This window comes from Crocuta crocuta, unplaced genomic scaffold (assembly GCF_008692635.1).
Source record: "Crocuta crocuta isolate KB4526 unplaced genomic scaffold, BGI_CrCroc_1.0 scaffold243, whole genome shotgun sequence".
NCBI classification, from domain to species: Eukaryota; Metazoa; Chordata; class Mammalia; order Carnivora; family Hyaenidae; genus Crocuta; species Crocuta crocuta.
The window spans coordinates 2,158,719-2,180,635 of record NW_027529596.1 but is presented as its reverse complement, the minus strand read 5'-3'; the positions used below and the strand labels follow the sequence as shown (position 1 = coordinate 2,180,635).

At 40.6% G+C, this 21,917-nt stretch overlaps 1 protein-coding gene across 1 annotated transcript in view; it reads left to right on the top strand.

Annotated features, from left to right (window-relative positions):
- Positions 1 to 21,917, top strand: part of POU2F1 (POU class 2 homeobox 1) — a 67,251-nt gene that overhangs the window by 41,281 nt on the left and 4,053 nt on the right. Inside the window, 5 exon segments of the mRNA XM_077761764.1 lie at positions 2,209 to 2,382; positions 6,369 to 6,510; positions 7,884 to 8,029; positions 9,452 to 9,631; positions 10,970 to 11,106. Coding sequence (XP_077617890.1) covers positions 2,209 to 2,382; positions 6,369 to 6,510; positions 7,884 to 8,029; positions 9,452 to 9,631; positions 10,970 to 11,106 — 779 coding nt within the window.

Genomic DNA, 21,917 nt, shown 5'->3' with positions numbered 1-21,917 from the left:
TACCGACCAGCCCGTCTCACTGGGAATGTATAGCTGCATAGGATTCTAATATGGTTAGTGCTGGTTTGGACTCCTCCAAAAGGTCAGGTTGAAAATTAGTGTCAACAACATAATAGAGATGAACTTGGCTGTCTTTGTTGAAACCGGATGACAGAGAGTAGCCTACTCCAGGGCTAGGCCTTTGCGGTGCCTATTGTGTCATTGTCTGGGCCAATTGGTTCAGTTGGAAAGAGCTTATTACTAACCAAGTCCAAGTTGGGGGTATTTGGCGCATTTAAATTACAAGAAAACTCCTAGCCAGACTTCATTTGTAACCCTGGCCTATAATCTCTCACGTGGCCTACTGTTCATAGGAAGGGTCAGCTGAGCAGTTATGCTGCAATCAGGGTGGGACCTTCTGCTAATCAGCGCTCACAGGGCAGGCTCTCCTCCAGGCTTGTGAGTGAAACAGAGGAGCCTTGCGCTTGTGTAACAAGGAAATTTACCATTTCCTTTAAAAGGAAAAAAATCATTCTTTCATGTCCCCAAATAAAGTTTAGATAGATTTAAATAAATATTTAAAAATATAGAAAGGAAGCAAGCAAACTATTCAAAGGGATTTTTGAGCTAGAAGTGAGTGAAAGCTCTCAGCTTCGAAGCAAGACAAGATAATAGAAGGGAGGCAAAAGGTTCATCCAGATGACAATTTTAAACTTATGTACACTGAAAAGTAAAAGGAAAAAAGCCGATTGGAAAAATTATTTGTACTAATAACAACGAAGACTTGATCAATAACAATTGATGAGTTCTTTAAGGATGAGGAGAAGGAGATCATTAACACATATATGGGTTATGGATATAAGTCCCATCGATAAAGAATACAGACAATAATTGGCACGTAAGAAAATTTTACTTTGAGTAATAAGAGAAACCCCAATTAATGGTGAAGTACTATACACTCCTTGAATTAGCAAAATATTTTTAAAAACCACCAACACAAATCATGTGGAGGAAACTAGCATCATATGGTGAGAGCCGACATTGTGATGTGTATCAGAAGCCATGGAATTGTTTATGGTGGACCCTTTATCCAGTTACAGAAAATCACGTCTGCTTTATCTCAAAGAACTTATTACAAAGGTGGGGAAGAGAACCATGTGCACGAAACTTTTCATTATGCTGTTAACTATGTTAGTGAAAACATAAATGAAAAAGCGTCTATTACCAAAGAGATTGTCAAATAAATTATGATAATATTGCCTCAGTCAGCCTTTGAAAATGATAATTATGAAAGAGTATAAACTTACATAAACTATAATCACAGTTAAAGTTAAGAATGTGGATCCAAGGCGGGGAGTGGGGGGGTTATGGATAAATGTAGGCATTGTGGGTGGTGACAGTACATATTCATGAAGGTATGCTCGTCTTCAAACTCATCAAGATGTACACATTAAATAAATACAGCTTTTTAATATGCCAGTCACACCTGACTATAACCAAAGTTTGCTGCTTTGATCTTGTGCCTTGCAGTCCCTTCCAGTGTCTTAATCATATCATAAAGGTTACTCTGATCTCTGAGATGGGTGCCTTGTAATTGAAGATTTGAACCTCATTTACAATTTGTAAGAGAAACATTTACAGATTAAATAAACTTTGTGCAACAAATTAAAAACGGGATAAAATAAGGAAAGAGATATAGGTCAGTGGAAATAAAAAAACAAAACCAAGCAATTAAGTTATTCTAACTGTAGACGATTTACTTTTCCCCCTTAAAATTGTTTTATTCTTATTATTTTTATAATACCGTGTCATAAGGTGGAGGTACGATAGTGATAACAAAGCTAGATATGGTCCCTCTTTTGAGACTTGCAGTTGAAGTGGCATGTTTATGAATTAGATTCTTTAAAATAAAGTCTGACTTATTATGTATACCCTAAATATGCATCAGATACATGCATTCAGAACATTTGAAAACCCAAATATGATGGGTTTCATTTTCGTGTATTTGTTTCCCTGGACTTCCACGGAAGCCTTACCTGCAGCTGTACGCACAATGTCACACTCTGCTCTTCCCGCGGGACCTTATGCTGTACCTTCCCCAGTGTTACCTGGTCTTCGTAGTTCCTCATGAATACAGCTGTTTCCTTTAGTTGTTCGCTGGTGACGCGTTCCAGTTACAAACTGAAGTACCGTTTTGTGTGCTTGTTCTTCTTCTGTTCCTTGCAACAGCCAGCAACCCCAACACGCACAATAGCAGCAACCCCAATTCAGACACTTCCACAGAGCCAGTCAACACCAAAGCGAATTGATACTCCCAGCTTGGAGGAGCCCAGTGACCTTGAGGAGCTTGAGCAGTTTGCCAAGACCTTCAAACAAAGACGAATCAAACTTGGATTCACTCAGGTAGGATGAACCCACCCTGTACTTCGATTTCCCCCTGGACTGAGTCCAGATAAGTGCTTTACGTGTCCAGAGAGGCTTCCGAGGAGCAGTATACATTCCGTTATAAATGTATGATTTAATGTTGGATTAAAACTTTTAAGTTTTCTCTCAGAACACAGGCCTCTGAAATCATAATTATGATTATACCGCTAAGTGGGGAGAGCTGAAGGCGTATTTCGGGGCTGCTGTAATCGTAGTGAGGGTTTTGTTCTCTGTGGAACATCTCGCTCTGGGCTTAGCACTCTGTCTGCACGATTGAGAGAGTGAAGACTGCAGGGTCTCTTGTAGTAGCCGAAAGGGGGAAAAGTTTGAAAGACTTGTTTAAAAACAGATTTTTGGGAAAGAGAAGGAGGCCAAATAGAAAGACACACGTGCATGCGCGTGCACTAAGCCCACATTGACCCTAATTAAACAAACAGGAACCTGTTAAACCTGAAAAGTCCAAATTAATCCAAATCCAAGGTAACGTTTTTTTAATGGCCCCTAGCAGACAGCGTTGAGTGTGGAACAAGTTTAACGGTTCAAACAGGCATCTGGGTAGATCGTGTCTGTTCCAAGCGCTACCACTGGACTTCCTCTCTCTGGTTAACCTGTCACAAAGAGTACTTTTAAAGCAGGAAAAGAATTAAACTGAGTAACAATTATATAAAATGATACAAGATCCTTAAATGAAAAAAAGTTACTGACGTATAGATTGGATTGAGTGGTTTTATGGAATCGGGAAACCTAATGTTTTCTTAGAATGTAATTACTGTTTGAAGGTTCAGCCACCCCTTGAACACGAAGTTGAAAGTAAAGTTGTGCGCGACATGGTAGGTCAAAACCCAGGGACCTGTCCCTATTTGTTTTCTGTGTGTTTTTAAGAACAGATTTTTATTCCTTATATTTCTTTGGTAACTTGTTTTTGCTCAAAAAAATTAATTATATGTTAAAAACACAAAATGGTTTTTTTTTAATAGGTGTGATTTTAGAGAAAATGCCATTAGCTTTGCAAGGAGTTTCAGTTGTGAAGAAACAAATTACAGTTCAGAAATATTTTAGTACTTCTGAAACACCTAAACAGTCTGACTTGTTTTGACAAAGGAAAGCTAAAGATACAGCTAGGTTGGTAGAGGGAGGGTGAGCTCGGACAAGTGTGAGCTTGGCATACGTATTTAGCAGTGCTGCAGCTTTTAGGCTATTAACCCGGCATACTCTTTGGTTCCCTAGGAGATTGTTGCCTCAGTGATATGCCAAGAATATTAAGGCTTTTAAAAATCTTTAACTTTGACCCAAATAGTAGTTTGCCTTTCTGTGTCATTTGACCCAACATATTGCTAGTGTTGTCTCTCCTTCTCTTTCTCTTTTAGATAAAAGGGGCTTCCTTATGGGCTGGTGCTTTATGGTCTTATCCTATTATTTGGTATAATTGTTACTTTTTTTTCAGAATGACTTTGACATACCAGTGGTAGCATTTCACAAAATTTAACTGCGTGGATTAGAGCATGTATTACTGGTGGAGGCTGGGAAAATCAGCCTTTGTTTTTAAGTCACATACCCCAATTGTAGTTACTCAAAGGTTGCTTTGTATCCACTTTAATTATACACACACACACACACACACACACACACACACGGGAATTTACACTCAACTTGTTAGTTTAAACAAAAAAGTCCCTATTCTCCGAGTAAGTATACATATTATTAGATGTTTTAAACAGTAATTTTCTAATTACTGAATTGGGTGAAGGGTTGCTGTAGGCATCACTGCGCTGGGGAGACGTACGTAGCAGAGCGCTTCTGGCGCACAGGACACTCATTACTTCCCAACCCCAGCCTTTGTTCCTTTTCTTCCTTTTGCTATTTTAACAAATACCAAAGAGATACGATACAGCTCAGATAACGTATGAGGCAACTGCTTGAAAACATTTACTTTTGTGAGGAGGGACCCAACGTGGTAATTACAAAGCTCTAAACTGAGCATGTATCAAATGAATGAGAATTAGTGTATTACCTGAGAGACCTGTTGCTTTTTATTCATTTAAATAATTTAAATATGAAACTGCACCGTAAATCTCAAGTGGATTTGTCATAGTTGTAGTGAGTCGATGGCATAGCTTCATTTAGGCACAACTACTGTTGAGGGCATTGCTTATTTTTATAGTGATGAGATTTTTGCTGTGTTATTTTTGTTTACTAATATTGTTACTTTTCATAGATATCCTAGAAGTTTTTGGGAAACCCTTAGCAAATTATGCAGATACAGTGTCAGAAAACTTTTATTTACGTCTGACCATAACAGCGTATCTTACACTCAAAGAATCTCAACATTTAGTTGGCCCCACCCAGCTTTCTAAAAAGCTGTCGTCTAGACAAAGTGGCCAAGGACCTGAATTATATGGGACAAATGAAGCATGTCTAGTGCCTGAAATACAGCAGCACTTGGTGAATATTTGTTGATTGAGTGAAGATTTAATAAATATGGAGAGGTATCGATGCGAAGAAACCTGTATCTACAGATCTATTTGTGTATAAATACAACAGATGGCATTTATGCCCCGGCTCACTCTACCCTGGTTCTTTGAGTTTTACTGTAATTGGAAGGAAATCAATAAGCAGTCCATTTCTGTTCTACGTAGAGACAGTATATTCAGAGCTGTCAATAAAACTTTCTGTGATGATGGGAAGGTTCTGTATTTGTGCTGTGCCACACAATAGCCACTGTCCACGTGTGTCGCTTGAGCCCTTGAAAGGCAGCTTCTGGAGCTAAGGAACTGAGTTTTTAATTTACTTGATTTTAATTAATTTAGATTTAAATAACCACATCAGTTGAAGTTCTCTTCATCCTTATACCTTATTTCATCATGGAGTTTGAACATTTTCCCTCTGTTAAACTTTTTATCGGAAGTTGTACACCAGTAAGAAAATAGGAGTTTAAAAGAAAAAAAGGGTTTTTTTTTTCCTTTCCTTAACTACCACCTAATGTAGGTGCTAATAGGCAGTGTAGGATCGAGAAGATGGATTGGCGGGGATGAGGGGAGATCAGAGAAGCGGGATAATCCCAGTTGAAAATAAGTGTTGCCACAGTGGCCAGGAGTTGGCGGCTTCCTAGGGGCATGGGCTGTGTGGTCCTTAGGGCTGGAAATGTTGCCTTTCTGCTCTGCCACTAACCTAATTGAAATGGGAGCATGAATCATTGAAACTCCATGAGTTTCTATCACCTGTATATAACATAACTATTAAGATATGGCCTTTTCTAGCCTTAACAAGAGAGATTCAGCTGGAAGAAAAGTATTGTATACATTTCAAAGGTTATAGGCTTATAAAGAAAGTCATCTTTTGTAATATATTCAGGGGATCATTGTTCTATTGCTATAAGGTTACCAAGTTGCCAGTGCCCATGAAGGTTTAACTAAATGGGTCAAACCTCTCTACTGTGAATTTCTGTCTCTAAAATGGTTACAAAAGTAGTCTTTTAGGATACCTGTTTTTGTAACCAACTTTGAAATCCAAACTAAGCGNTTTATAGGAACTTTGGTTAGTTCAGAAATACCCGAAGCTATCCAGAAAGTAAATGTCTATTAACCCTGTAAGTGATAACAGGTAACTGGTTTTAAAGATTATTTAAATCATTTTAGTTGCATCCATTAAGGGGCTTGTTAGAATATCAGCGCTATCTTTTGAGACTTGGAAATATTTAATAATCTTGATTATTATGTGAAGTAGCAAGAAGAGACTCAAAATGAGAGAAAATGGGAGGTAGGGACTTTGTCACAGTCAAGGCCTAACAGTCCTCACTGAATACTGTGCTCAGCTTAAAGGTGGATGCTTTTGTGGGTCTCTGTAAATGGAATGGTTGTTGAGTCTTTGTCTAGAGCAGTTACTGGGGCAGCCCTAGAGTGAAGACTTGGGACATTAGTGAGACAATTCTCTCTCCCTCTCCCCTCCTGCTCTGTGTTACTGTGCAGGGCGATGTTGGGCTCGCTATGGGTAAACTGTATGGAAATGACTTCAGCCAGACCACCATCTCTCGCTTTGAAGCCTTGAACCTCAGCTTTAAGAACATGTGCAAGCTAAAGCCGCTTTTGGAGAAGTGGCTCAATGATGCAGGTGAGTGACTATATAAAACACTTCCTCACTGTCCAGTGGAATTTTACAGGGCAGTTGTTTACACTTGAATTTGTGTCTTCTCTTGCATTGTTGGTACTGAGGAACACTGAAGCTCACCCATCTTGGGAGGAGCAGTAGAAATTATGACTTCATAAACCAGAGAGCTAATTCATCTAAATCTAGTAATTACAATGGACACAATCAGCAGTGAGTTTTAGCCTTAGAATATTTCTTGTATTTGAGCCAGGTTAGGGATAGTTGAAGGAAGAGCATAAGAAGTCCTAGGTATTTAGATACACTTGAAAAACAAAGTTATTGATTCCACCTTGATGAATTATCTTAAACTTGTTACTGATATTTCTGCTTTTGTTATTAAAAATGAGCACATATGGTTTATATATGCAATGGAATACTACTTGGCAATGAGAAAGAATGAAATCTAGCCATTTGCAGCAGTGTGGATGGAGCTGGAGGGTGTTATGCTGAGTGAAGTAAGTCAGAGAAAGACAGATACCATACGTTTTCACTCGTGTGCAACTTGAGAAACTTAACAGAAGACCATGGCAGAGAGGGAAGGGGAAAAATAGTCACAAACAGAGAGGGAGGGAAGCAAACCATAAGAGACTCTTAAATACAGAGAACCAACTGAGGGTTTCTGGATGGGGGGCAGGGGAGGGAGGGAAGTGGGTGATGGGCATGGAGGAGGGCCCTTGCTGGGAGGAGCACTGGGTGCTGTCTGTGAGCAATGAATCACTGTACACTGCACACTGTACACGCTGTGTGTCAGCCAATTTGACAGTATATTTTTTTAAAATGATGACATATTTTCTACATAAAGAGTTAAGTTGCTAGTTTTAACTTAAGTGTTTTGTTCTGAGTTTATGGACAATTTGGACTCTGAGTCACAGATTCATAGACTATGAGAACTGGAAGGAACCACAGAGGTCTCCTAGGCTGTGGTTGTCATTGTAGATGTGAACCGAAGTCAGGTCTTTGGAAAAGACACGCCTGTAATTCCCACCCTTCGATAGTCTGATCCATGGCTCTGGGTGAGGCCTCAGCGTCTGTAATCTCACTGAGTTCCACAGGTGAGAACCTCTCATTTCACGTAGAGCGTAAAGAAACTCAGAGATGTCCGTGACATGACCAGGGTCATTAAACTCTTAAATGACAGAACCTTGTTTAAACGTTAAAGAATGTAGAAAGATCTATGGTAGTGAGTGACGTTCTAACATAGGTTATGAACACCCTTCCATGCTGGCTTTTTAGCCTAACATTTTGGTCCATTTTGTTGTTGTTGTTGTTAATATATGTATCCTCTGCATGAATCATGCTCAGCTAACTTGATTCCTGTGTTTTCTTCTTCCTTACAGAGAACCTCTCGTCTGATTCAGGCCTCTCCAGCCCAAGTGCCCTGAATTCTCCAGGGCTGGGGATGGAAGGCTTGAACCGCAGGAGGAAGAAACGCACCAGCATAGAGACCAACATCCGTGTGGCCTTAGAGAAGAGTTTCTTGGAGGTTAGTAATGTTTCCGCTCTTCACGCGCTGTGGTTGTCTGTCTAATATTGATACGAGGCGCTGTAGATGACACAAAACAGATTGGTCAGCCTCAGTCCTCACGGACGCCTAGAACATAGTGGAGAACAGAAGACAAAGATGGCCGCCTCCCATTGGACACAGAACCAGAGGGCTCCAGGCTTCGGGAGGGTCCCGGCGCGTACCGTGTGAGCGCCGGTGTGGCAGGGGCTGCAGCGGCCGTGGGGTGCGCAGGGTCGCACCGGCGGGGAGGGCTGGGAGAGCAGAGGAAACGCACCAGCAGGGCCATCCAGGAAGGAAAAACCATGAGGCTGATTTGGCAAAGCACAAATAGTACGATTTGACTAAATCCTAGTGCCTGTGTGCCTAGAATAGTCATTTGGGACTAGACCACTAAAGGCCGTGGATGTCAGGAGTTAAAGTTAGTTCTGGGTGGCTCGGGTCATGATCTCATGGTTCGTGGGTTCGAGCCCCGCGCTGGGCTCTGCGCTGGCAGTGTGGAACCTGCTTGCGATTCTCTCCCTCTCCCTCTCTCTCTGCCCCTCCTCAACTTGTGCTTTCCCTCTCTATCAAAATAAATAAACTTTAAAAAAAAATAGTTCTAACAGGTGTTTGGCCTTGTTGTTACTGTTTATTTCTGCACCAGGCAATATCCCAGTCAGAGCTTCCAAAAAATTTTAACTTCTCTAATTTAAGAAAAGCTTGAGCACAGTGGAAGGAACATTGAGTCAAGAGTCTTTATCCACTCTACCACTTTTATTAACTGAGTGATTGGTCAAGTCACTTGATTTCTTGAGCTGAAGTCCCTGTATGTGTGAAATACCTGTCTTTCCTGCCCTGCAAGCTTACTGCCTTCCTCATGTAGTGCTAGTGAAATCAGGTGCACGGAGCACTGAGAAACTCTTAAGTTCCTACTAACATATAAAGGTGTATTGATTGTTAATTTTATTCAAAATTAATAACCCTTCAGATGAAAACATAAACGTTCAAGAATACAACTTGTTCTTATTTAATATGATTAAGTTTAACAAATATATGTTAATTAGCATGTTTGTCTATAAAAGTTCTTTGTTAAAAGTGGGCTGGTATGGTCTTCTGTACCCCAACTCCATCCTCTGATTTGTCCCTCCCCGTTTGTTTGTTTTTTTTTTAATTTTTTTATGTTTATTTATTATTGAGACAGAAACAGCATAAGCGGGGGAGGGGCAGAGAGAGGGAGACACAGAATCCGAAACAGGCTCCGGGCTCTGAGCTGCCAGCACAGAGCCCGACACAAGGCTCGAACCCACGAACCCTGAGATCATGACCCGAGCTGAAGTCAGACGCTTAACCGACTGAGCCACCCAGGTGCCCCTGTCAGTAGTTTTTTAAAAAGTTATTCCAAAGATTATTTTTCTCCTTTAGAATCAAAAGCCTACCTCGGAAGAGATCACCATGATTGCTGATCAGCTCAGTATGGAAAAAGAGGTGATTCGTGTTTGGTTTTGTAACCGCCGCCAGAAGGAAAAGAGAATCAACCCACCGAGCAGCGGTGGGACCAGCAGCTCACCTATCAAAGCAATTTTCCCCAGTCCAACCTCGCTGGTAAGGACGCAGCCCAGGCGCTGATTTTTATAAATTTTACAAATGATCTATGAAGTCAGTTTATTTCACAAGTCATTTATTGTGTATATATATTCATGCCGAGTAAGTAGATATAAGCTTGTATTTTAAATGTTGCCAAGGTAATTCAGTCTCGTGTTGTCCTTAACAAAGAACTTCCTGATCTTCCTTTTTTAAAGTGAACAATTTTAATTCTTTCCTGTCTCATCGAGGCTCCATTATTATTCTGTCTGGTGTAGCTTATTGGCTACTCTGCAACCATGGGAGCAAATTTGCTGCTCACTCGTTATCTTAAAAAAAAAAATCTTTAGTTGCTTTTTATTCACGTTTGGTTTCAAAGCCCATATTATTAAAGTTACATGAATCAGTGACAGAAAATTCCAGACAGCCTTGAGCTCTGAACTTATATTAAAACAACCGTGTCCTGTCTTCACTCTCAAACATGTGGGCCTTTCACTGACGGCCTCATTGGGTAGCTTCCGCCTGCTGCTGTGGAACAGTGTTCTAGGCCGAGGGGCACGGGGCGTCCCTGCAACCCCCTTGAGCTCAAGGACGACCCCAAATATGAGTCGGCATTTCTAACCAGAAATTCCAGAGCTGGGCAGATTGTGGCGTTTGCGTTTCTGAGCTTTCCTTGTTTTGTGTCTTACTTCATTTGAATGTCATTCTATATGCGGATGTTTCTTAAACTAAATTCACCGTTAAGAGCGCACATGAGCTGTGACGTGAAGGCTGTGATTGTTGAAGTTCATGGGACAACTTCTCGGTGCTAGACACTTATGTAGGTGACTGTATTTTGCATTTGGGGTTTATTTGTACTAAAAGGAAGATGGTATTTCTTACAGAACTGTAGAAATAATATTGTTATTTCAAAAAGAAACTTAAAAACTTTGTTTCCCATTCTTTCCATGCTGTCACCTCATTAAAAACAAAAACAAGACAGTCTTGTCCTCACAGGGTCAAAGAGAAGAGCAGCCCAAGAGCCCCTGATGCCTGGTCCCACTGAATGGTTTTCCTGCGGGGTCCTCGCTTGTAGTGTATCTGACTCCACATTATTGAAATTTAGGAATTTTTTTTTATTATTTCTTTTCCATTTCCAGTATCAGTGAAAAACCATCTTCTAATAGCTACCTTCATACCTAGGTCTGTTTTCTCAATTCCAAGATCAAAAATATGATTATAAGATTCTTTTCTCCTAGGCCCTTTTGTCATATCGGAATTTAAACATTTTTATAGGCAAAATACATCTTTGGTGGATTTTAAATTTTTTAAGTTCTCATTTTTTAACTGCCTTTGCCTATTTTCACTTCTGACCTCTAGGTGGCAACCACGCCAAGCCTTGTGACGAGCAGCGCGGCGACGACCCTCACCGTGAACCCGGTCCTCCCGCTGAGCAGCGCCACCGCCACGAGCCTGCCTGTCACAGGTGAGCAGCAGCCGCACCCCGCCCCTCACAGGCCCCGCTAAGAGCTGTGAATTAAATCGTGAACTAGGGCTCTAAGTGCAACTGTGTCCTGCTGTTTTTAAGTCCCATATGAAAACCTGAACTCCAGAACACAGCCAGGCATGACTAAGTTTGTCAGAAAGAATTCTCTCACATAAAGATTTTCTTATGTGACTTGTTCTTTCCCACATTACTCTCTCTTATCTTCCGACCTTGCTCCGGAGTTCTGTTTCAAAGCTCCCAGCTGTTTTTCAAGAACTCCTCTCCATAAACTTTCAGTGGCTACAGCTTTTTTATATTCAGGAAAGCATCCAAATTCATCATCAGTTCATTGAAGGCTGTTTCCAGTCTGCATCTTCTCTTCCACTGGTCTTTTCTCCCTTCCCTCCTCAGCATACAGGAAGGTTCCATCCTTCCCTTCGTCAGTATCCCCACAGCCTGCAGTGCTACCCCGCCTGCACTTCTTTCTGAAACAATGAAACTACTCCAGCTTAGGAATCAGTTCTTTCTGGAAATTGTCTTTTTTTATTTTTATTTTTACTGTTTTATTTATTTCTGAGAGAGAGAGAGACAGCACGAGCAGGGGAGGGTCAGAGAGACGGAGACACAGAATCTAAAACAGGCTCCAGGCTCTGAGCTGTCAGCACAGAGCCCGACACGGGGCTTGAACCCACGAACCGGAGATCATGACCTGAGCCGAAGCCGGACGCTTAACGGACTGAGCCACTGGGTGTCCCCTTTCTGGAAATAGTCTTTAGCCTTCCCAGGAAACTCTACAGAACTGTTCCAGCTTAGGAATCAATTCTTTCTGGAAATACTCTTTGGCCTTCCCAGGAAACTCTTCATTCCCACCTGCCTATATTATAAATGATTGTACTTTTGGTACTTCTGTCTTTCCTAGTACATTTTGCACTTCTCAAAAGATCTGAATATTCTTTTTGCAATTTCAGTGCCTGGTTTACTGTCTGACATGTTCACTAAAAAACGAATAAACTTTTATCCTTTGGCCTCCTTTAAAAAAAAAAAAATAACATTTCCCAAGTACCTTTAACTTTGTGTTGGCGTGCCTGGGTAGCTTAGTCGGGTGGGTATCCGACTCTTGATTTCAGCTAAGGCCATGGTCTCTCAGTTTGTGAGGTCAAGCCCTAGGTTGGGCTCTACACTGACAGCACGGAGCCTGCTTGGGATTCTCTCTCTCCTTGTCTGTCTGTTCCCCTCCCCCGCTCGCACACTCTCTGTCTCTCAAATAAATAAATAAAAACTTTAAAAAAAACAGTAAAATAAAAGAACTTAGTGTTGTCATCAGAAGTTTTTTAGGGGCACCTGGGTGGCTCAGTCAGTTAAGTGTCCAACTTCAGCTCAGGTCATGATCTCACCGAGCCCCACATCGGGCTCTGTGCTGGCAGGTCAGAGCCTGGAGCCTGCTTCAGATTCTGTCTCTGTCTCTCTCTCTGTCTCTTTCTCTCTCTCTCTCTCTCACTCAAAAAAATGAATAAACATTAAAAAATAATAATAAAATGGGTTTGGGATATTTCACAGTCAAGCTTGAATTTAACCTAGAGTTGGGGAATTTGATTTTCTTCACCCACGTTTTAAGTTTGTTATAACGCCTCTTTGGCTCTGTGATCTAACTGAATGGCTTTACCGAGTTATTAAGTTTTTGAGTTATTAGGAAATGTCATCATTTTGTTTATATATTTAGAGTAGTACTTCTTGACCTCTTTTGGGTCTCAGAGCTCTTTGAAAGTTTGATAGAAGCTTTAAACTTTTCTCCTCACAAAATAGACACACCCACAAGTTTTAGTAAAATATTAAGGACGTTCATAAATGATAGCCCCCATCAGTCCCCACCTCACAAAAACCATTTTTGGATGCCAGAGGAATAGAGATTGCAAGGTAAGAACCCATGTGTGAGAGTACATAGTATTCAGCACTTGGGCTTAGGAAGCAGATTGTTGGTGACTAGTTACTGTTCTGTGGGCATCAGGGACATGAAATTCCTGCCTCTGAGGAACTCACCATCCACCCTGACTGCCCTCATCTGTTTCCCTTCCCAACAAATTAGAAGTCCTAGTACGTTAGACCTAAAGATAACCATCTTTTGCAGAAAAATTCCTAATAGTTCAAACATTAAGAACAAGTTGCTTTGCAGATTTCCTAAAACTGTGGCAAAAAAGTCTGAAAACAGAAGCTAATTTTTAGGAGATACCCAGACTCAAAACTAGCTAAAACTTCCTATCAGTTTTGATACTGACCAGTCATATTTTTCCTAAACTCACTCAGCCCACTCATGTGGATTTAATTATAAGTGTTTTCTGAAATGTTGGTAACTTTTTTTGGAGGGAAACTTTTCTTCAGTTCTTAAAAAGTTGGAACGTTACAGGAAACTCAAATAGGCAAAACAATCACAAGGAGCTATTTTTATCTTGCCTTTAAATCATTTTTATACATATATGGACAACTCTAATAGTGTTTAATGTATCCTGCTTTCTTTTTTACTTCTCATCTTACTATGTGTCATCTTATATTTTTTTTACATTTCTACCTTTTTTATAATCGGTATTTTCCTTTTTTTTTTCCAACGGGTATTTATTTTTGAGAGACAGAGACAGTGTGAGGCGGGGAGAGAAAGAATCCCAAGCAGGCTCTGTGCTGGCAGCACCTGATGTGGGGCTCAAACCCGTGAACCATGGGATCATGACCTGAGCCCAGATCAAGAGTTGGGCACTTATCCGACTGAACCCCCCAGGTGCCCCTACATTTCTACTTTTGATTTGTCCTTATTGTATTGAACGGTTGTACCAGAATTTCGTAAATATTTCCATTTAATGCTGTGATGGTTAAGTTCTACCTAGAGTGACCAGCTTTTCCATTTGAGTCCCGCAAATCTTGGGTCCCAAGAAACCCCTCAGTCTCTCAGCCACATAACAAATCTTTCTTGTTCAGTATTGATTTCTTCCTCTCTAGCATACCACCTAGCATGTAAGCTGCCCAGTAATTATTAAAGGAATGAGGTTTTCACCTGGAAAATGTACCCTAATAAAGGACCTTTGTACAAAACAGTTTTCTTAAATTCTTTATTTTTAGGTAATGTCAGATTTACAGAAAAGTTGCAAGGGTAGTTCAGAGAAATACCTTTAGATTCTCCAAATGTGAAAATCTAAACTATACTTGCTTTTTCTTTCCTTTTTCTGTTTCTCTTTCTGCGTATGGGATGTTTTTCTGAACTGTTTTGTGGACATGCTGCTTTATCTCTAACTACTCTTTCATTGTGTATTTTCTAAAAGAACAAATTACCATATATAACCAGACTGCAGTTACCAAAACTCAGGAGATTAACACTGGCTCTGTACTAATCTCTAGTGAGCAACTCACGCTCGTAATTTGCCAGTTGTGCCAATAATGTCTCTTAAAGCACAAGAAAATCTTTATTTTTTTTTAATGTTTATTTTTTGAGAGAGAGACAGAGTGCAAGCAGGGGAGGGGCAGACAGAGACGGAGACACAGAATCCAAAGCAGGCTCCACGCTCTGAGCTCTCAGCACAGAGCCCAACGCAGGGCTTGAAGCCACAAACTATGAGATTATGACCCAGCCTGAAGTCGGACACTTAACCATATGAGCCACCCAGGCGCCCCTGGCACAAGAAAAGCTTAAGTCCTGCATTGCATTCAGTCACTGTGTTTCTTTAGTCTTCTTAAACCGGGGACAATAGGAGTCTTTATTTATTAGCATTTTAGGACATTGATTTTTTTCTTGAGGAGTGTAGCTGTTTACTTTATAGATGTTTTGTCTGATGTTTCCTCATGATTAGATTCAGATTGTGCACTTTGGGCAAGAATACCACAGCAGTGATACCCAGTTCCCCTTTGTGCCTGATATGAGCACACATGTTGTTGATTGACCCCACTGCTGGCAATATTAACTTTGATAATTTGATTAAGGTAGTATAGGTCAGGATTTTCCATGGCAGAGTTGTTATTTTATTCCTCGCAGCTGGTAAATGAGGAGTTTGAGACTGTACAGATAATCCTGTTTTTTTGTCAAATCTTTGTCCACTAGTGTCCATTGATGATTTTTGCATGGGTCTCTCATGACTCTCAAAGAATTCTGTGATTTCTTCTACATTTATTAGTTGCCTTCCTTGCCTTTTCCCTAATGCTAACTCCCTTATCAGTGACTGAGAAACCGGCACCGGTTGTTAACAATATCGCTAATTGCTCAAACCTGCAGTGAAAACAGTGCAGTTTCAAAATTGCTAATCCATGTTTCTGAACAGAAAAGGCTGCTAATGTGAGTTCTGTGTCTGTTTGGAGTTCTTGTCTTTAACCTGAAGGTATATCGTCCAAACACTGTGTTCAGAAGTTGTTTAGCTTAGGACTTTTTATATCCTCTTCAGTGTAGTTATATTATTCACTTGAAGTTCAGTTTGTTTTGCTTGTTTTCAGTAAAAGTATTCTTCCCTCATCCTTGTGGATTTTTTTTAAGTATATGAGATAATTGTGTATCATCAGTCATTGGTTTCAAAAGTCAGGACTACACAGAAATTTCTCTTCAGAATAATGCCATTCCCTTCTGTTGTAATTCTCTTTCTCTGACAGGTGAGCTTGGAATCTTAGGGCTCTGTTGTGATGGATAATTCTTGTCTCTGTCACAGTCTTCTCCTGTGCCCTTCCAGACTCTTAACTGGTTACCCTGCTGCCTAATTCCAACCTCTTTCTCGTTCCAGCAGATCTGTCAAAATATCTCAGGTTTTCTGATTCCTTTCCCCGGACTTCTTACTCCCTTTTCTTTGCCATCATTTGAAATAGGATTTTAGGAACGAAGAGGGAGAAAACCATATCCTCAGTCTACCATCTTCTAAGAGAAATCTTATCTGATCCACACAGTCATTTTCATTTTCCCGTACTTAGTATAGTGCTTGGCACATCGAAGCTCCCTGGTGAACTTTTCTAGAACAGATATAAAAGTGATCATGACTGTGCAACTCCGTAAAGATTGTGTTCTGATGTGTCTCAAAGCCTTGCAGAAATTCAGAACAGCCTTTAATAATTTTAACCTAACACACTCTGTCCCAATTTTTCTTCAGAACACTATTTCATAATGAACCGTATGCAGCCCCAGACGCGTCAGCAGCCCGTCCTCATTGACCCCTGACCCTACTCCTGGCGGCTCTTCTCTGTCTCTGTGGATGTGCCTGTTTGGGACATTTCATACACATAGAATCTCATGATATATGCCTTCTGGGTCTGGCTTCTTCCATTTAGTGTAACCTTCTCCACGGTTCATCCATGTTGTAGAATGTATCGGGACTCCATTGCTTTCTGTGGCTGTGTGATATAGAACTGTCTTGTGTATCACCTCTCACTTGATGGACATTTGAGTTGCTTTCAGTTGGAGGCCATCTTGAATACTGCTGTCGTGAGCGTCACGTACAGGGTTTTACATGGACTTATTTCCAGTCCTTCTGTGTATGTGCTTAGGAGTATGGCTTCGGCCATATTATGTGGCCTCCTAGAATGTCTTGAACAACTTTATGTCCCCCAAAAGTAAGGCAATTGAGATGAAATGGACAAATTCTTAGACACAAATTATCAAAAGTGACTCAAAAAAGGGAGAAAACTTAAAATAGATTTAAAGCAAGCAATGCAAACGAATCATTAATAAAAGCCTTCCCCATAAGAAAAGACTAGGCCCAGATGGCTTCAGCAGCCAGTTCTGTCAGATACTGAAAGAAGAAATAAAGTTAATCTTCAGCCATCTCTTCCAGAAAAGAGGAAAGGCAACTCACTGTATTAAAGCCAGTGTTACCTTGATACTAAGGCTGGACAAAGAGACCACAAAAATATATATATAAACCTATCATTCCTTATGAAAATATACACAAAGACACTCAGCAAACTTTGGCAAATCAAATCCAGTAACATACAGAAAAGGTCGTACATCACCCCCAAGGGGGACTTAGCCTGGGAATGTACAGTTGGTTTAATAGTAACTGAACGTGAAGTAATGTAACACCGCATAGCGTCAGGAGAGAAGCCCAAAACCACACAGTCATCTCTGTAGGTACAAAAAAGGCATTTGACAGAATCCAACACCAGTTCATGATAAAAACCTGGAATAGAAAGGAACTTCCTCACCTGATAAAGAACATTAAAAACCTATAGCTAACAGCATACATACTTAATGGTGAAAGACCGAATGCTTTCCCCCCTGAGATAGAGAACAAAGCAAGCTCTTGCTGACTTCCATTTAACATGATACTGGGGGTCCTAGCCGCTGAAAACGGGGAAAAGTTAAAAACATCCAGTTTGAAAGGAATGAGGTTAAACTGTCTTTATTTGCATTATTCTGTATATGTAAAAATCCTGAGGACTCCACGCACCAGAAAACTACCAGGACTAATAAATGAGTTCAGTGTTGTTGCAGGATCCAAGATCAATCTACAAAAATCACTTGCATTTGCATATACTATCAATGAACAGAACAAAAATGATATTACAAAGATAATTTTATCTACAATAGCGCAAGAAGAATAAAATACTTAGGAATAAATCTAACAAAAGAAGTGCAAGTCTTATACAGTGAAAACTGCAGTTTGCTGGGAGAAATTAAACCAAGTCTAAATGAATGGAGGGGCTCCAGGTCCATGGTTTGAAAGATTCAGTTTTGTTTTGTTTTTGTTTGTGTGTGTGTGTTGTTTTTTTGTTTGTGGTTTTTTTGGGGTTTTTTTTTTTTTTTTTGGTTATTTTTGAAAGAGAACATGAGCAACAGAGGGGGAGAGAAAATCACAACACGGGGCTCAATCTCATGAACTGTGCAATCATGAGCTGAGCCAAAATCAATAAATCGATTGAGCCACGTTGGTGCCTCAAGACTCAGTATTTTTAAGATGACAGTGTTCTCTAGTGGCGCCTGGGGGGCTCAGTCGGTTAGGCGTCCGACTCTTGGCTTCGGCTCAGGTCATGATCTTGCAGTTTGTGAGTTCAAGGGCCCAAATCAGGCTCTGTGCTGACAGTGCGGAGCTTGCTTGGGATCGTCTCTCTTACTCTCTCTCTGCCCCCCTCCCCTCCACACACACGCGTTCTGTCTCTCTAAATAAATAACTTTTAAAAATTTGACAGTATTCAAAAAAAAAAAGATGACAGTATTCTTGGAATTGATCTGTAGATCCAATGTAATTGTAATCAGAATTCCAGCAAAAAAATTTCTTTGCAGTAATTGATAAACTCATTCTCTAAAATATATATGGAAGGGACCCAGAATAGCCGAAACAAATTTGAAAAAGAGTGAAGTTGGAGGATATAAATATCCTGATTTCAGAGCTTACTGCAAAGCTACGGAATAAAGCCTGTATGCTGCTAGCATGAGGGCAAACTCTAGATTAATGGAACAGAATTGAGGGTCCGGAAACACACCTTTAAATTTATGCTCTGTTGACTTTTGCAAAGGCACCAAAGCAATTCAGTAGCAAAAGGATATTCTTCACCAAATGGTTCTGAGACAATTGGATATCCATATTCATGGAAATGAATTTAGATCCTTCCCAACACCACAGAAATTAAGTAGAGGGGCTCAAAGGCCTAAATGTAAGAAATAAAACTTTTAGAAAACAGGAGAAAATCTTTATGACCTTGGTGTACGTTTGTAGATACAACACCAAAAGCACAATTCATAGAAGAAAAGAAAATAATGAATTGGAATTTATCAAAAGCAGAATTTTTCACATTTTGAGAGACATTTTCAGAAAATGAAAAGTCAAGCCACAGACTTGGAGAAAACATTTGCAAACCCTGTATCTGATAAAGGAGCATCTAGAGCATATAAATAACTCTCACAACTAAGTATTAAAAATATAAACAATTTCATTTTGTAAAAGGGCAAAAGATTTTTAATTTTTTTTTTTTTTTACATTCATTTATTTTTGAGAGACAGAGTCAGAGAACAAGTGGGGGAGGGTCAGAGAGAGAGAGAGGGAGACACAGAACCGGAAGCAGCCTCCAGGCTCCAAGCTGTCAGCACAGAGCCTGACGCGGGGCTCCAACTCAAAAACTGAGATCGTGACCTGAGCCGAAGTGAGACGCTTAACCAACTGAGCCCCCTAGGTGCCCCAAAAGGGCGAAAGATTTTAATATACATTATGCCAAAGAACATATAGAAATGACTAACAAACACATGAAAAGATGCTCAGCGTTCTTACTTATCAGAGAAATGCACATGAAAACCATAGAGACTGTTTCGTACTCATTCAATGGATATCAGAAAAGCCAAAAATACCCAAGTGCTGGCAAGGATGTGGAGAAACTGGAAACCTCACCCATTGCTGGTGGGAATGTAAAATCATGCAGCCACTCTGGAAAACACTGTGGCAGTGTCTTTATAAAGGTGTTTTGGTTTTGGTTTTTGGTTTCGTTTTTTTTTTTTTTTAAGTTTATTTCTTCATTTTGCAGGAGAGAGCAAACAGGTTAGGGGCAGAGAGGGGAGAGAGAGAATCCCAAGCAGGCTCTGCAGCCCAGGTTGACTTCACTGCTGAGATTGACTAGGGCTTTCTTTGTATACATAGGGGATTTTAGGAGAGTGACACTGAATGGTCTGTCTGAAAGTGGCAGTGGAGAGTTAAAAGCCTATTTTAAGCCCTTGACCTCGAGATAAGGGGTCCTCTGGAAATGGACAGCTTCAACTTCAGAACTTTGAAAGGGAAGTAGTGCCCATAGATAAAATCAGGGTAGATAAGGGGAGATGTTGGGCAAGACAAGATTGAAAGTACATTGAAATTTCTTAGCAGTAGAAGAGAAAGGAGAAAGGACGTTCACCTTTCCAGAGAGGATGAGGGGCAGGTCTCACAGGTGGCATAGTGTGCCTCTGCCCAGCATGGGGCCCAGCACTGCGTCAGAGGCTCAGGGATAGAGTGACCAGATAGACTTAGAACTGCAAAAATAATGGAACCATGGTTAATAATATCCACGTAGGCGTAGTCGTATTTAGCGATGGCAGCCGTAAAGGGAGAGTGATAAATATTTTTGAGAAGGGCAGAAAGAGGAGTAAATGCTCCCTGTTTGATTAGCAATAAGACAGATACTGGATTCACCAAGGCCACATAACACATTTGTGCAGCAGTATGGGGGTGGGGAGAATGGGGTCAGTACTGAAATAGAGAGGTCTCGTTTCCTCCCAGCTGCATGGTGTGTGAAAGAAACATTGCCTCGGAGTTCAAATGAGAAGAGAGTTGAATTCTAGGTGTTCTTAGTATCAGCCAGATTCTTCTTGAAGGCTTGAAAATAGCCTTTTAGAAGGACAAAACTGAACTTTTTAAGAGTCTCGTCTTCAGCTTAATGGTCTATTTTATCACCAAAAAAGTTACCTTTTACATAAGATCTTTGTTCGTGGTTTGAAATACTTATTTTGATTGGTCTAGTTCCTCTGTAATGTAGCAAGTCTTTTATACCTCACGGAAGTATTATACGGGAAATTTAGATGCTTTTTGAGTTCTCTATCCTGAGAAAATACCACTTAGGTCCTGCTTCATACATATATATGGTTGGTTAGCTACTAGAACACAGTAAGTTTCAGTATATGAAGTCCCAGCCGGTGGAGGCAGCCTGCGTTTGTGGTTTGCGGCATTACTGATAACTGTCCTATTGCATCTCTAAATAGCATCAGAATTACAGCTCGCCGGGGACAGCCGGCATCTTCCGCTCTGCGGAAGGTTTTCTATCCTATGACTGCCTTACGAGTCATTTCTACTGTAGGCAGAGAGATTTAACATTCTGTTCGTCACACTCGCCTTGTGATTCAACAAGCCTAACTTCTAGACATTTCAGATGTGTGCTACCCAGTATGGCAGGCCCTAGCTGCCTGTGGCTTTTAAACACAGACAAGTGTAGCTAGTTCAAATTGAGATGTGCTGGAAGTATAAAGCACACACCGTTTTCAAACACTTGGTATGAAACAAAATTACTTTTTTGATACTGGTTTCATGTTAAAATGATAATATTTGTGGATGTACTGGGTTAAGTAGAATACAATATTGAAAATAATTTAACCTATTTCTTCTTGATATTTCTGATAGGACCTATAGAAAGTTTTGAATTACATATTTATTTTGTTTCTGCTGGACACCATTGATGTCGAACATTAATTCCAGCGAGCGTGTTTTCGTTTTCAGTGATGGTATTTGTAATGTCAGTCCTCTGTACACAAATGTTTGTTGTTCTCCTTATAACTGAAAGGAATTTGGCATCTTGATTTTTTTAAGGTCTCTCAAATAGCAGTTTCCTAGAGCTTCATTTTTCATGCTTTTATGAGATTCACGATATCCTCGTGTGTTACTGTTTCTGTGAATAAGAAATTATTTTCCCCAGTAGGCTTCTGGAGAGCTGGCTTTCGTTACAGAACAACTCCTTGGGTTTTTCAGTGCAAAGAAAGCATCTGTTACTTTCATAGTATTTCCGCATGTTACTACGGACACCTAGAAGAATATGTAACTTTTAGTTTTTCTGGCTCTCTTTGATTTTTCTATAGAACGACTCTATACAAGTAGCTTTTTCGCTCTAGGTTTCTTCCCCAGACCCATATTCCATAGTCGGAGCTGCTGTGATGGTTTCCTGAGTGCGATGTGGGACACGCAAAGCTGTGTCTTCTGCTGCTTTCCTGGCGGCCGCACGGCTCTTGCCTTAAGTGGGGTTCACGGGTGTTGTGTGGTTCGTTTCCGTAGAAACGCCGCACAGGACCCAGTTAGGGTAGCGGCGCCCAGGGCGCCGGCCGCGCCCCCGGACCTCCCTCCCCACGGCCTGTGCTCTGCGCCCCCTGCAGGCACCAAGGACAGC